General features: G+C 44.7%; 1 protein-coding gene across 1 annotated transcript in view; it reads right to left on the bottom strand.

Annotated features, from left to right (window-relative positions):
- The window catches only part of SYCP2L (synaptonemal complex protein 2 like), a 331807-nt gene that overhangs the window by 33142 nt on the left and 285082 nt on the right, over nt 1-13583 (bottom strand). The window contains 2 exon segments of the mRNA XM_030210982.1: nt 4166-4224; nt 4320-4419. Of these exon segments, the coding sequence (XP_030066842.1) occupies nt 4166-4224; nt 4320-4419 (159 nt within the window).

The raw sequence follows: 13583 nt of genomic DNA, 5'->3' as shown, positions 1-13583 counted from the left end.
AGATGGACGGTGATACTACGGGATGTGAGGTCAAATAGGACGAAGGGAAGAATATGAACAAATACTATGTGAATGGAATCCGGGAATGAATGACTTGTGAGGGCATGTTACAAACAGCGTAGACAATATAAAAAACGATGTGAATGAATTTTAAATGATGTCTTCAAAATAAAAATCCTTTGTTCTGAATAGTGCTGTCTCATGAATGAGTTTGTAATGTAATCAGGTGTGATAAAATAAAAATAAAAAATAAATTTTGAAGAGATTAAAACTTTCCTATTTATGACGTAATTGAAAGTAGTGAAGACTGGACCAAGATATGGGCTTGCTAAAACAAACTGCTAAAACAAACTGTGTTTGTTTAGGTAATCATAGCGAATGCTGCTATGTCTCTAACAATGTAAATGGTTCCCAGTGTTGAATCATCTCTCTATATAAAACGCACCTCCAACGTTCTAATGAAGCCTCTGTTAGCCAACATTCTAAAGTGAAGGGGGTGAGATCGCATATTGTGTCTGCCCCGCCCACGCGTCAAACGTGATGACGTTGAGGGCGGAGCAATGACACTCAACCAATCGCAACGCTCGGCAGCGAAGCGTCAGGGAAGGAGGCGGCGCTCTCGACGTCTAGCCTTCCCTTCGCTGTGTTCCGCCTTCTTCTGACGTCAAGGATGACGTCAAAAGAAGGCGGAACACAGCGAAGGGAAACCTAGACGTCGGGAGCGCCGCCTCCTTCCCTGACGCTTCGCTGCCGGAACCGGCACGGAGGTAAATTTAAAAACAAGAAAAAAAAAAACAAAACAACCATGTTGGGGGGAGAGAAGAGGGTGGCCACTAAAGAACAACAATGGGAGCGGGAGGGCGGCCCAGGCTGGGACATGGGAGAGAGAGTAGGGTTACCATATGGCTCCAGAAAAAGGAGGACGGTTTGAGCCAGCCGGGTTTTACTTCCATTGCTTTCAATGGAAGTAAAACCCGGCTGGCTCAATCCGTCCTCCTTTTTCTGGAGCCATATGGTAACCCTAAGAGAGAGGAGCATGGATGCAAGGGGGGTCATGAAAGGGAGACAGGGGACTTGCTGCAAAAGGATGAATGGAGGCAGCAGGGGACAGAGGAGCATGGATGGGCATGGATTGGGATGGCAGGGCTCAGGAAGAGAGGGCAATTGCTGGAAAGTGATGAATGGAGGGGGCAGGGGACAGAGGAGCATGGATGGGCATGGATTGGGAGGGCAGGACTCAGGGAGAGAGGGAAATTGCTGGATAGGGATGAATAGAGGGGACAGATGGGCATGGATGGAAATGGATTGCAGGGCAGGCCTCAGGGAGAGAGGGCAATTGCTGGATAGGGAAAAATGGAGGGGCCAGGTGACAGATGAGCATGGATGGGCATGGATTCGAAGGGCAGGACTCAGGGAGACGGGAATTGCTGGATAAGAATGAATGGAGGGGACAGATGGCCATGGATGGATATGGATTGCAGGGCAGGCCTCAGGCAGAGAGGGGAAATGCTGGAAAGGGAAAAATGGAGGGGCCAGGTGACAGATGAGCATGGATGGGCATGGATTGGAAGGGCAGGACTCAGGGAGAGGGGAATTGCTGGATAGGGATGAATGGAGGGCACAGATGGCCATGGATGCATATGGATTGCAGGGCAGGCCTCAGGCAGAGAGGGGAATTGCTGGATAGGGATGAATGGAGGGGCCAGGTGACAGAGGAGCATGGATTGGAAGGGCAGGACTCAGGGAGAGGGGAATTGCTGGATAGGGATGAATGGAGGAGACAGATGGCCATGGATGGATATGGATTGCAGGACAGGCCTCAGGCAGAGAGGGGAAATGCTGGATACGGAAAAATGGAGGGGCCAGGTGACAGATGAGCATGGATGGGCATGTATTGGAAGGGCAGGACTCAGGGAGAGGGGAATTGCTGGATAGGGATGAATGGAGGGCACAGATGGCCATGGATGCATATGGATTGCAGGGCAGGCCTCAGGCAGAGAGGGGAAATGCTGGATAGGGAAAAATGGAGGGGCCAGGTGACAGATGAGCATGGATGGGCATGGATTGGAAGGGCAGGACTCAGGGAGAGGGGAATTGCTGGATAGGGATGAATGGAGGGCACAGATGGCCATGGATGCATATGGATTGCAGGGCAGGCCTCAGGCAGAGAGGGGAATTGCTGGATAGGGATGAATGGAGGGGCCAGGTGACAGAGGAGCATGGATTGGAAGGGCAGGACTCAGGGAGAGGGGAATTGCTGGATAGGGATGAATGGAGGAGACAGATGGCCATGGATGGATATGGATTGCAGGACAGGCCTCAGGCAGAGAGGGGAAATGCTGGATACGGAAAAATGGAGGGGCCAGGTGACAGATGAGCATGGATGGGCATGGATTGGAAGGGCAGGACTCAGGGAGAAGGGAATTGCTGGATAGGGATGAATGGAGGGGACAGATGGGCATGGATGGATATGGATTGCAGGGCAGGCCTCAGGCAGAGAGGGGAAATGCTGGATAGGGAAAAATGGAGGGGCCAGGTGACAGATGAGCATGGATGGGCATGGATTGGAAGGGCAGGACTCAGGGAGAGGGGAATTGCTGGATAGGGATGAATGGAGGGCACAGATGGGCATGGATGGATATGGATTGCAGGGCAGGCCTCAGGCAGAGAGGGAAAATGCTGGATAGGGATGAATGGAGGGGGCAGGGGACAGAGGAGCATGGATGGGCACACACACACACTCTCTATCACACTGTGTCTCACATACACACTTGCACACACTCTCATTCTCACACACACACTCTCTCACAAACACACTCTCTCTCTCACACACTCACACTTTCACTCTGACTCTCAAACAGTCACTCTCACATACACTCTCCCAAACATACACACTCCGAGGAAAACCTTGCTAGCGCCCGTTTCATTTGTGTCAGAAACGGGCCTTTTTTACTAGTATTTATATATTTTGCAATAAAACAATGCCGAAAAAACACAATGTCTCATCTTCTCATCACAATATAACACGAGTAAACCCACCACTATAAGCTTACCAAACGTCACCCTTCCCATCTCAGACAGCCTGAAAATTCTTGGAGTCACAATTGACCGAAATATGATACTCAAAAGCCACGTGAAGAATACAAGAAAGAAAATGTTCCATTCAATGCAGAAACTCAAAAAAATTAAACCTTTCTTCCCAAGAGAAATTTTTGCAGCCTAGTACAATCAATGGTACTAAGTCGCATAGACTACTGCAATGCACTCTATGCTGGTTGTAAAGAACAAATCATCAAGAAGCTTCAAACAGCCCAAAATACTGTAGCTAGATTCATATTTTGTAAGACAAAATACGAGCGTGCCAAGCCCCTAAGAGAAAAACTGCATTGGCTCCCACTCAAAGAACATATTACGTTCAAGGTCTGCACCTTGGTTCATAAAATCATTTACGGTGACGCCCTGGTTTACATGTCAGACCTCATAGACTTGCCACCCAGAAATACTAAAAGATCAGCATGCACATTCCTAAATCTTCATTTCCCCAGCTGCAAAGGACTAAAATACAAATTAACACATGCATCCAGCTTTTCCTATATAGGTACTCACCTCCCACATGAAACAGCAGCCCTCTGGGCTAGAAGCAGGATTGTCCTGACAGCTGGGAGACAGAGGTGCAAATACTGCTCTCTGTCCATTATCCCCCCTGCACTGGGTGTGGTACAGTGCTAGGGGGGAATGCCACTTAAGATGCAATTCTGGCTCAGGATACTCCTGGCTAGAAGGTGGTGACATTAGCAGCCACGTGAGTTAGAACAAGTAGCTGCAAGTGCAGGGTGTGAAGGGGGCAAGGTGAAAAGTTGAGTGCTGCACCTGGCATGAGATGGGAAGACACAGGAGACTGAGCTGGGTATGGCAAAAGACTGAGGGTGGTGAGTTCTGTGGCCTGAGAAGGAAAGATAAGGAATGTGAAGCAAATGCTAGGCCCACCACCATCATTAGTCTAGAGCAAATGTTGGGAAAATAGTGAAACATACACAAAGTGTGAAAAGAACCTGGAAGAGAGGTGTTGCCATTTGTGCTAGAACAGGCCTTATTTCTTGATGAACCACTGGGAAGACCACCAAGGTGCTTTAACCTCGTGACACCTTATGAGCATGAAAAATACCTTTGGTTCTGAAGATCGCAAAAGGAACTCAGTTTGACAGACTGCTTATTCCAGAAGTCCTATAAAATTGTTTTACAAAGGAAAATGGAACTATCTTATTTTGAGGTCAGTTGTGTTACGCTAGTAAAAAAGGCAAAGCAAGAGATGTACATACCACTGTGTTCTTCTCCAGGTCTATGAGTTCCTGAGCTTCGTCCTCAAGACTCTTCAGCTCGTGTACCACAACCTTGTGGAAGGTATCCAGTTTTTGCAATCTGTGCAGTATTAAAAGAACTGCTTGTTCAAACACGCTCAAAGTTATTTTTCCCCACAGAATAAAAAGCATGCTTAATTTCTGCCGTGCAGATAATATGGAAATGTAGGTGTATATTCAAAAACCTTGGCATTTTAGAAAAAGCTAGGCAAATATGAAGCCTTTTCTAAAACACATGGCACTGTCAAAGCCATACCTATAGGTGGTAATCCATACAATGGGAGAGCAATTTTATTGTAAATAAGTTATTGATGATGATAACAGTCATTGAGCATATAGTACAGTATCCAAAACATAGGAATCTTGAATCAAACTTCAAACATCAAACTATCACATCATTTTAATTGCAATCCTACAAACTATACCTTATCCTCCTCCCGCCCTCCTACCCCCCTTCTTCCCTCCCCTCTCCCCCAATTCCTCTCTTCTCCTCATTTGTCTATGGTGCCTAAACATCTGTGTATTCACTCTACTTACATAATGCAAACTCTTATTTATGTTATTGTATACATCAAAAATTTAGTATAGGACCTTTTGACGCTGGAGGCAATGTCAACCAAAATGGAGTCCATATCTTACAAAAATCTGATTCTTTAAAAGTTCCTTTCTGATCCACCAGCCGTCTCTCAAACCTCATGAGACAAACCATTTGGCATCTCCATTGGTGAACTGTGGGAGTTTTATTTGTAATTCACTCTGTTAGTATTACTTTCTTCGCTACAGTTGTTGCCCGAATTGCAAATCCTCTATAACCAGCCAGGATCGGGGACCCCAACCCTGGATTGCCAAACAGCAATTGTGGCTCACAACGCCATGTTGCCCTCCACATAAGGGATATATGTTGTAGGAAGCTCCTCCAGAACTTTGCTATTTTTGCACAGTGCCAAAACATATGGCCTAGCTGAACCCCCATCTCGCCACATTTCAAGCAGGCCCCATCGGACGAGGCTCCCATATGGAAGGCCCTTCTTGGTGGAATATGCGCACGCATAGCAAACTTAAATTGCAACTCCCAATGTGACATCATCCTGCAAGAGCCCCGCAAAGACAAGACATACGCTTTAAGAATTTGATAGGAAATCTCTGTTCCCAAGTCTTGGTCCAGGCTTGTGCCAGGTCCATGTAGTTGGGTGAGAGAGCAATTTTAAACAAAATTGCTCAGTAGCACTGGATGCATGGGTATGTAGCAATTTTGATACTCAAAAACATGCAACTAAGGGGCTTCACAAGTCTTCATATATACAGAGAATCAAGGTATAATCCTCAAAAACTCAAAAGTTTTGCGCCTCAAGGTGGTTTTGAACCCTGGAGAAGTAACAACTCCTCCTCATGCTTTCCTCCAAAGCCCAAGATCCAAACATAGCAGTTAGCTGACAGTTACATGCAATTTAAAGGTGTAAATGCTGATAGGAGTCATATATCCTGGAAAATGTCTCTATTCTAAACTATGTAATACATGTACGCTTTGAAGGACTTCCCAAACCACACCCAAAATGTGCCTCCTTTAAATATCTGCAAGCCACTGCATATAAATAGTGCCAATTGTAATATCCTAACCATTACATACTGTAAATGGAGCCTTCCTTTTCCAAAATCACCTCCTGAACAAAATATGCAGCTAGCGCATGAATCAGCGCATTTTGTCAAGCCAGTACAGTAACTGTTACCACACTCGTGCATTAGCAAAATATGTTACTTCACATGCTAACTGCTTAGCACTCTAGAAGAAGGGCCCCTTAGAGTCCATGATCACTTGCGACTTTAAGCCCATTGGAGAAACCAGGATCAGAAATAAGAGAAACTAGGAAAACAGAGCTTCACCTTTCCTAGAACCTCCAAATGAGGATAAATATAAGCTATAACTTCAGAATTCATTGGACACCTTCAGAACCCACATAGTACTCAATAACTAGGAAAAGTAAAATTTATACTCCTCTCCAGATGCTCTGCAAAAGAAAAGGACAGCCAGATTTAGTTAAGCTCTGGAACTCGTTGCTGGAGGATGTGGTAACAGTGGTTAGCATTATCTGGCTTTAAAAAAAGGTTTGGAGAAGTTCCTGAAGAAAAAGTCCATAGTCTGTTATTGAGATGGACATGGGGGAAGCTACTGTTTGGCCCGGGAGTGGCAGCATGGAATTTTGTTATTTCGGTTTCTCTCAGATACTTGTGATCTGGATTGGCCACTGTTGGAAGCAGGATACTAGGCTAGATGGACCATTGGTCTGACCCAGTATGGCTATTTTTATGTAGAATGAAGTCCCCACTTTGGAAGACAAGATTGAATTGTCTTGAAAGAATACTTACTTTCTAAAACTGATACAAGGAATTTCTGTATAAGCAGCTTGTCGTTCGGAATCTATGATGCCAAAGATTAGGCTGCTAAGAATTCTACCCTGAAGGGTTGATTCTTGAATAGTGTTCTTTTAAGTGCTCAAAATATAGAAGCCAAGCATTCTAACCACCAAATTTAGGTACCAGTAAGGAGAAGAGGGACACAGAGGCAGATCAAATCATATGACAACACAGAAAAAGCTTTGTATATCCAGATGAGCTGCTAGAGAGGAACGTACAAGGCATCCTTGAAATCTAGAGATAAAGAATCCCAGAGCTAATCCTCTTTAAAGATTGTCTTGCAGAAATGCAAGGCTGATAGCCATGGATACTAAAATGGTGAAACGGGCCAGTCTACACATGCCTCAAAAGACTTGCTAGATATTCATGCGTACTATGGAGAAGAGTGCATCTTAGCTAGAGGCTTTGTGGGAAGATACTGTCCAAGTAACCACATCATCTTAACTGTTGAGCCCCCCCCCCCCCCCAATGATCACCACACCTCAAAACCAAATACCTCTTAAATGAAGGAGACAATGAGGGACATTTTCAATATGACGTCTAAGTCTGACTTTGGACATTTTGCACAAAATGTTCAAAATCTGACTAGGAAAGGTGGTCATGTTAAAAAAAAAAAAGTATTAAATTTTTTTTATAATACTGTTTTGAACAAGATTTTGTTCTTTAGATGCTTTGGTTTTTTTTGGTCCATTAAAAAAAAAAAGTGCAAAACAGAGAAATTCATGCCATTGGGATATAGAAGGAGCCAGCATTTTTAGTAGACTGGTCCCCCAGACATCCAAGAAGAGCAATGGGCCACCCTAAAGGGAACTTCTCTGTACTTCATAAAAATGCTCTAAGTACACATCTCACCTTTGCTCCCTTATCTTGTCCCCTGAGCCCTCCAAAACCTACTACCCCCTCCCCCACACAAGCACTGTACACCACCACAATAGCCCTTATGGGTGAAGGGAGGCACCTATATGTGGGTACAGTAGGGTTTTGGTGACTTTGGGAGAGGGTCACAATTTCCACAAGTGTGACAGGTAGAGGGAGATAGGGACACAAGTCCTCCAGTCTATAGTACACTGTACTGACCACTACACTACTCCAGGGACCTGAATGCTGCTCTAATAGACCTGACTAACATCTGAGGCTATCATAGAGGCTGGTAAATCATGTTTTTATTCACATTTTTGGGGGGTGGGAGGGGGGTCAGTGACCACTGGGGGGTATTGGGTAGTCACCCCTGATTCCCTCTAGTGGTCACCTGGTCATTTCGGGCACCTTTTTGTGCCTTATTCATTCTAAAAAACAGGTCTAGCTCAAAACATCTTAGTTTGATTTGTTCCAATATGGTAGAAAAGCTTTCAGTTCTTAACACCCAAATCCTGCCCTTAACACGCTCTTGACACTCCCCTTTGAGATTTGGAAGCACTGCAGAAGAACAGCATAGAAAAACGTCTAAAAAACCAGATTTTGAAAATACTGATTTGGATGTTTTTGTGAGAAAAATGTCTAAATTCTGCTTTATGCCACTTTTTAGACGCTTTTCTCTTTCGAAAATTAAGCCCCAATGTGCCTGAACTTTCTGGAGGCAAACTAGATAAGCAAAATAAGGCCAGAGAAGTGATCATAAAATTTATTGGGCCAGGAAGAGACCCCATCCCCTAGAGAACACTGAACAGAAATAAGCAGAAAACATATTGGAATCCCTCTAGTGGTCTATGCTACATCAACATGTCCAGAGTTTCGAGCCTGTGCTCCTCACAGTGACTGAATGTGAGGAAATTCAACAAAGAACTTTATTGCCATCACATTCATAATGATTAACTCTGCAGTTGGGATTAGTGGAATGAAACAAAATACAGCTGCCATTCCCAAAAATGAAAATGTGTTTACTGAGAAGACCGCTTAGAACAAACATAGTTTGGTAGTATATGCTTCTCTGCCCAAACCATCTGAAGGGACAATATGGGCCTTATTCACTTTTCTTTGAACCAACTCCCTTACTGACAGAGTACAGCTGACAAACTTTACTGCCTTCCTGTGAAGAGAAGCAGGGAAGGCTTAAGTTCTAGATGAACTGCAGTTAGTTGCAGAGAGTTAATAGACTGGGAGGTCTCAGAGACGAAGACCTTTGCACAACTTGACTGAGGCAATGCATACCCCAGTTGAAAGGTTAGCATCCTTGAAAGAGAGTGTTCAGAAGAGACTTGAAATAGGAAGTTCTAGTGCCGCTACCACCTCATGTGGACCTACACCTGAAAAATCAAGTCCCATGACACTCAGCTTTGGGAGAGCACAAACCAACAAGCAAGGCAGAAGTAACGAAATAACAACAATGAACTAAAGTCCACAGGACCAACACTATGGACACTGTCAAACAAACCCATGCTCAAGACACTTACTGCTGCAACAGTAATTGGATTTAAGTCCAAGCCTAGATGAACACCAAGTCAAAGAAAGGAGGACCTGCCATGTGTCTTGGTGTAAACCCCCTAGTGGTGGCGCAGGTAATTACAATAAGTACAGAAATAAATATATATAGTAATGTCACGGTTTCAAATAGGGTTCCCAAATAAACTCCACATGACTAAGGGATTTGACAAGAAAAATATTAAATATTTTATTAAATGGTAAATTAAATACAAACACTTGGATATGTTCCTTAAAGTTGGTACCAATTGTTAAAGTTTGATAGTATTAAATAAAACTAGTGCAAGGTGTTAAATCTTTACGGTAAGTTACAAAGGCAATAAGATGTTCAAAACTACAATTAAAAGTTACCAAGACCCCAACCCCACTTCTGCAATAACACAAAACATCCCAAGCATGTACACAACCTCAATTAGTGTACTCAGGCCAAGATGCACTAACAAATCGTTAAAGCCCTTCCCTTACCGATTCCGAACGGGCATGGATTAAGGAAAGGGAATGCAAATGAGCTGTTCGTTGTAGCTCACTTGCATTCTCTAGTCCATCGGTAAACAGTCGGCCCTTCCCCAGGTCGTCGCCGCTCCCCCCTCCCCCTGCATTGATATGACAGCTTCCCACAGCCACGGCTTCCCCCGACATCCTCCGCACCCCCGTTGCCCCGCCACCGCCGCTTCCCCCCTCCACCCGCTCCCCCCCCCCCTCCGTCTGCCACCGGGCCCTCACTGCGCCTCTCACCTCTGTTGTGAAGGTGCTGCAGCAAGTAACAGATGATCGCTTCCCTTTAGACTTCCTTCCTTTCCTCTCTGGCCCGCCCTCGTCTGACGTTAAGTAACTTACAGGCCGGGCCTGGGAGGAAAGGAGGGAAGTCTGAAGGGAAGCGATCAGCTGTTACTTGCTGCAGCGCCTTCATACGGAGGTGAGAGGTACTGTGAGGGCCCGGCCCGGTGGCAGACGGAAGGGGGCGGGTAGAGGGGGGAGCAGTGGCGACGGCAATGACCTCAGGGGGGCGGGGCTGCGGGAAGCTGTCATTTCAATGCAGGAGGGAGTGGCGGCGACCTCAGGGGAGGGGGCAAAGGACATCCATAGGCGCAGCTCTTTTTTTTAAATATATATTTAATGAAGGGCATCCATAAAAGAAGTCCATAGGAAAGGGGGAGGAAAAAAGCCAAGTGCATGTCAGGGATGTCCTTGAAGGACGCCCATGTTAGGGACTTTAGAAGGACGTCCCTGACAAGCACTTGGGACACGCAGCTTGTTTTGTTTTTTTAGATGGGTGTTCGGCGCTTTCCCACTGATCTCCATAGGTCCATTCACAGCAGCCCCACCCTAACGAAAGGTGCAGACCTCACATTAGGTTTTCGACTGTAAGGGGAATCGGTAAACGTTAGTGCATCTCATTATAATAGCCTTGCAACTGTAGTGCAGCTCTTTTGGATCATTTGCATTCCGTTTTCGTTAGCTGCTACCATGATAGAAAAATGGCCTTTAGGGCATGCCAGGGTTTACTACTTGCTCGTTAATGGCTCGTTAAGTTTAGTGCATCTGGTCCTCAGATATAGATAGATAGATAGATATAGATATATATATTTTTTTTCAATGTCTGCGCACACAATAATGTTACCGGTGTTATCAAATCTTCGCTAGCATCGCTGCTCTCTTGCATTGGGTACCTTGGTCTTCTCCACAGCCATGTCTCGGTTGGCGAGGTCAGCTCACCGACTCAGGAACTCCAGGATACTTACTTCTCTGAATCAAATAACTAAAAAAAAATGAAAACCTTGACTCCCTGTGCTCGGTGTGTGTGTGCCCTAACCTCAATCAGTATTTCCTTTGGCAAGGGACCTTGTGGGCTAACTAAATTCAAATAAAAAGATAAGCAAGGGAAATTCCTATCTAGCCCTCCCAAAACATGACCCCTTTTCTTTAATTTTGTTCTACACCCACTACTCAAACTGATGGATGGGCTAAACTAAACCCCCTAAAGGCAGGCCCTTAACTGCAGGCACTCACAGGGCTTGAGGCTTAGGCTGGGCAGCAACTTCCCCAGGGCAGGCTTGCTTAGGTGTGGACACTCGAACCAGCAGGCTTCTGTGCTGTATCTTCAAGAGGCAGACACTCACGCTGGCAGACACTCTAAAAACAGTTCCTTTGGAGTCTGTGCACGTGTCTCTCTCTCTCTCTGTGGGGCTTCTTATCTTTCCGGATAGGCCTCTTCTTTACAGGACAGCAAGTCACATGACTGGCTTTCTCCTCTCTGTCTTCTTTGCTTTGACAGCTGTAGCTTTTGATCTTTTCCCAGTATGGCATTACTTATGTATGTATGTCAATAGCCTGTTCATCTGACGCATTTGCAACAAGCTGCATCTGTTTCATCCCTCTCCACATCCCTAACAAAGCTTGCCCGCTTGTAGCAGTTCACAATGGTTGCCTGTGTAACATGATTCCAAGCTTCTATCTGCATATGTAGGGAATCCAACAGTGATAGATTACGAGCCAGTTCAACAGCATGCTTATCCTTGCCAGTCTGGTCATCCATAACGCTCATCCAATGACGTAGCACAAGAGCCCGATAATGTTTGAAATTGGTTATTATGCCCTGATCCATAGGTTGGATCAGAGAGGTAGTGTTTGGTGGCAGGAAGACCACCTTGACGTTAGATAGCCTGACATCATTACTGTGTGCAGCACAATTATCACAAAGCAACAAAATCTGACGCTTTTGTGCCCACATTCTAGTGTCTAACTTCTTTAGCCACTGCTTCCAAATTTCCCCAGTCATCCATGAATTTGCGTTAGACTCGTAAGACACAGGAAGTCGCTTAACATTCTTGAAGCAACGGGGCTGTTTGCTCTTTCCAATGACGAGGGGTTCCAACTTCTCACTCCCATCCATATTGCAGCAAAGGAGGATCATCAGTCAGTCCTTCGACATTTTACTTCCTGTAGTTTCGGCCTGTTTCAATGCAAGTGTTCCATCAGGAATCACTCGCCAGTAGAGCCCATTTGTCAGCATTGAAAATGTCACGAGGTGCAAACTCATTCAAGATGGTAGAAAGAACTGAAACCACCCAATTTTCAGCACCAAAGTCATCAGCGTCTTGATTTTCACCATGCTGTTTCTTGAATTTTATATTGTTTCTTGAATTTTATATTGTTCCTCTCCTTCCATCTTTCCAACCATCCAAGAGTGGCTTTGAATTCAGTTAGTCCAAGACTTTCAGCTAGCTGATTAGCTTTCTCCATAAGCAGTGGACCACTGACAGGAAACTGTCTACTCCTGACTTGAGAAAACCACCGAAGAAAAGCATCTTCTACATCCTCAGCTTTTCCCGCCCGTTTGTTTCCGGTGTGGATTTGTATTGTTTTGCCAGTCTTCCAGAAGCTGGTCTTTCTGCTTCAAGATACATGAAATTTGACTGGGATTAGCACCATATTCTTTAGCAATAGATGCTTGACTGTTTTCTAATTTTTTAAGAACTTGTATTCGTTCAGCCAGTGTTAAAATCTTACAGTTGCGCAACGATGACTCCAGTGTACACACTAACAACATTCTTTCGCTTATTCTGCTTGTGGCAGTTAACCCACAAGATTTGAAACTTATCGCCCCTTTGTCACACGCCAATCGGCTTCCATATTCCATGCGTGCGCTTATGCGGAGTCTTTCCTGCAGAGGAGCGGTCTTAAACCATGCATATAAGCGAATCTTGCACATCAGTGGTGCGCTAAACCAAAGTTTGTCCCCATAGAAATTGATGGCGCCAAAACGAGACCAAAGTACGGCATGCAGTTAAAGAAAGCATGTGCTTATCTGACGTGCATTTAAATGGAGTGCACTGTATTTACAATATTATTTAACACTCAGTTTTCAACCTACCCTTTTTCTCATATTTGCTTTCCAAGCCTCGTTTAGAATATCCATTATGCAATGTTGTATTGTGCTCCATCTCTAACCTCTCTGTCATGTTGCTTTGTCCTTTGTTATATGGTGCAACTTCTAAAAGCAGTGATGTATTTATCTTGGATTTTTCCCTGCTCTATTTTGAGCTGAATTCGTGTATTGATATGACTGCCCGCACAACCTGTGCTAAGTTTTTTCACAAAGTGATGCCAATTTAAATCAGCCAGTTGTTGCGGTGTATTATTGTTCACCTTGATTGCTAAAACATTTTCTTGACAAATTGTTAAGTTTAATGGCTTAAGTACGGCAGCAATGACACTTGCACATTGCATACTGTTAAGATTTCTTTTTGGGTAATTGTAGAGAGCTCAGTATGATCAAACAAGATGCCGCTGTTGGGTCTTGTTATTCAGCTACATTTATGTTATTTAGTTCCGTTCAGACTGCTGATTTGCCCATATTTGTCATTAAGTTCTTTAGGAGTATTGTATGACGAT

This window comes from Microcaecilia unicolor, chromosome 1 (genome assembly GCF_901765095.1).
Source record: "Microcaecilia unicolor chromosome 1, aMicUni1.1, whole genome shotgun sequence".
NCBI classification, from domain to species: Eukaryota; Metazoa; Chordata; class Amphibia; order Gymnophiona; family Siphonopidae; genus Microcaecilia; species Microcaecilia unicolor.
Note: the sequence above shows the minus strand (reverse complement) of the source record. Positions and strands in the feature narration are given on the sequence as shown.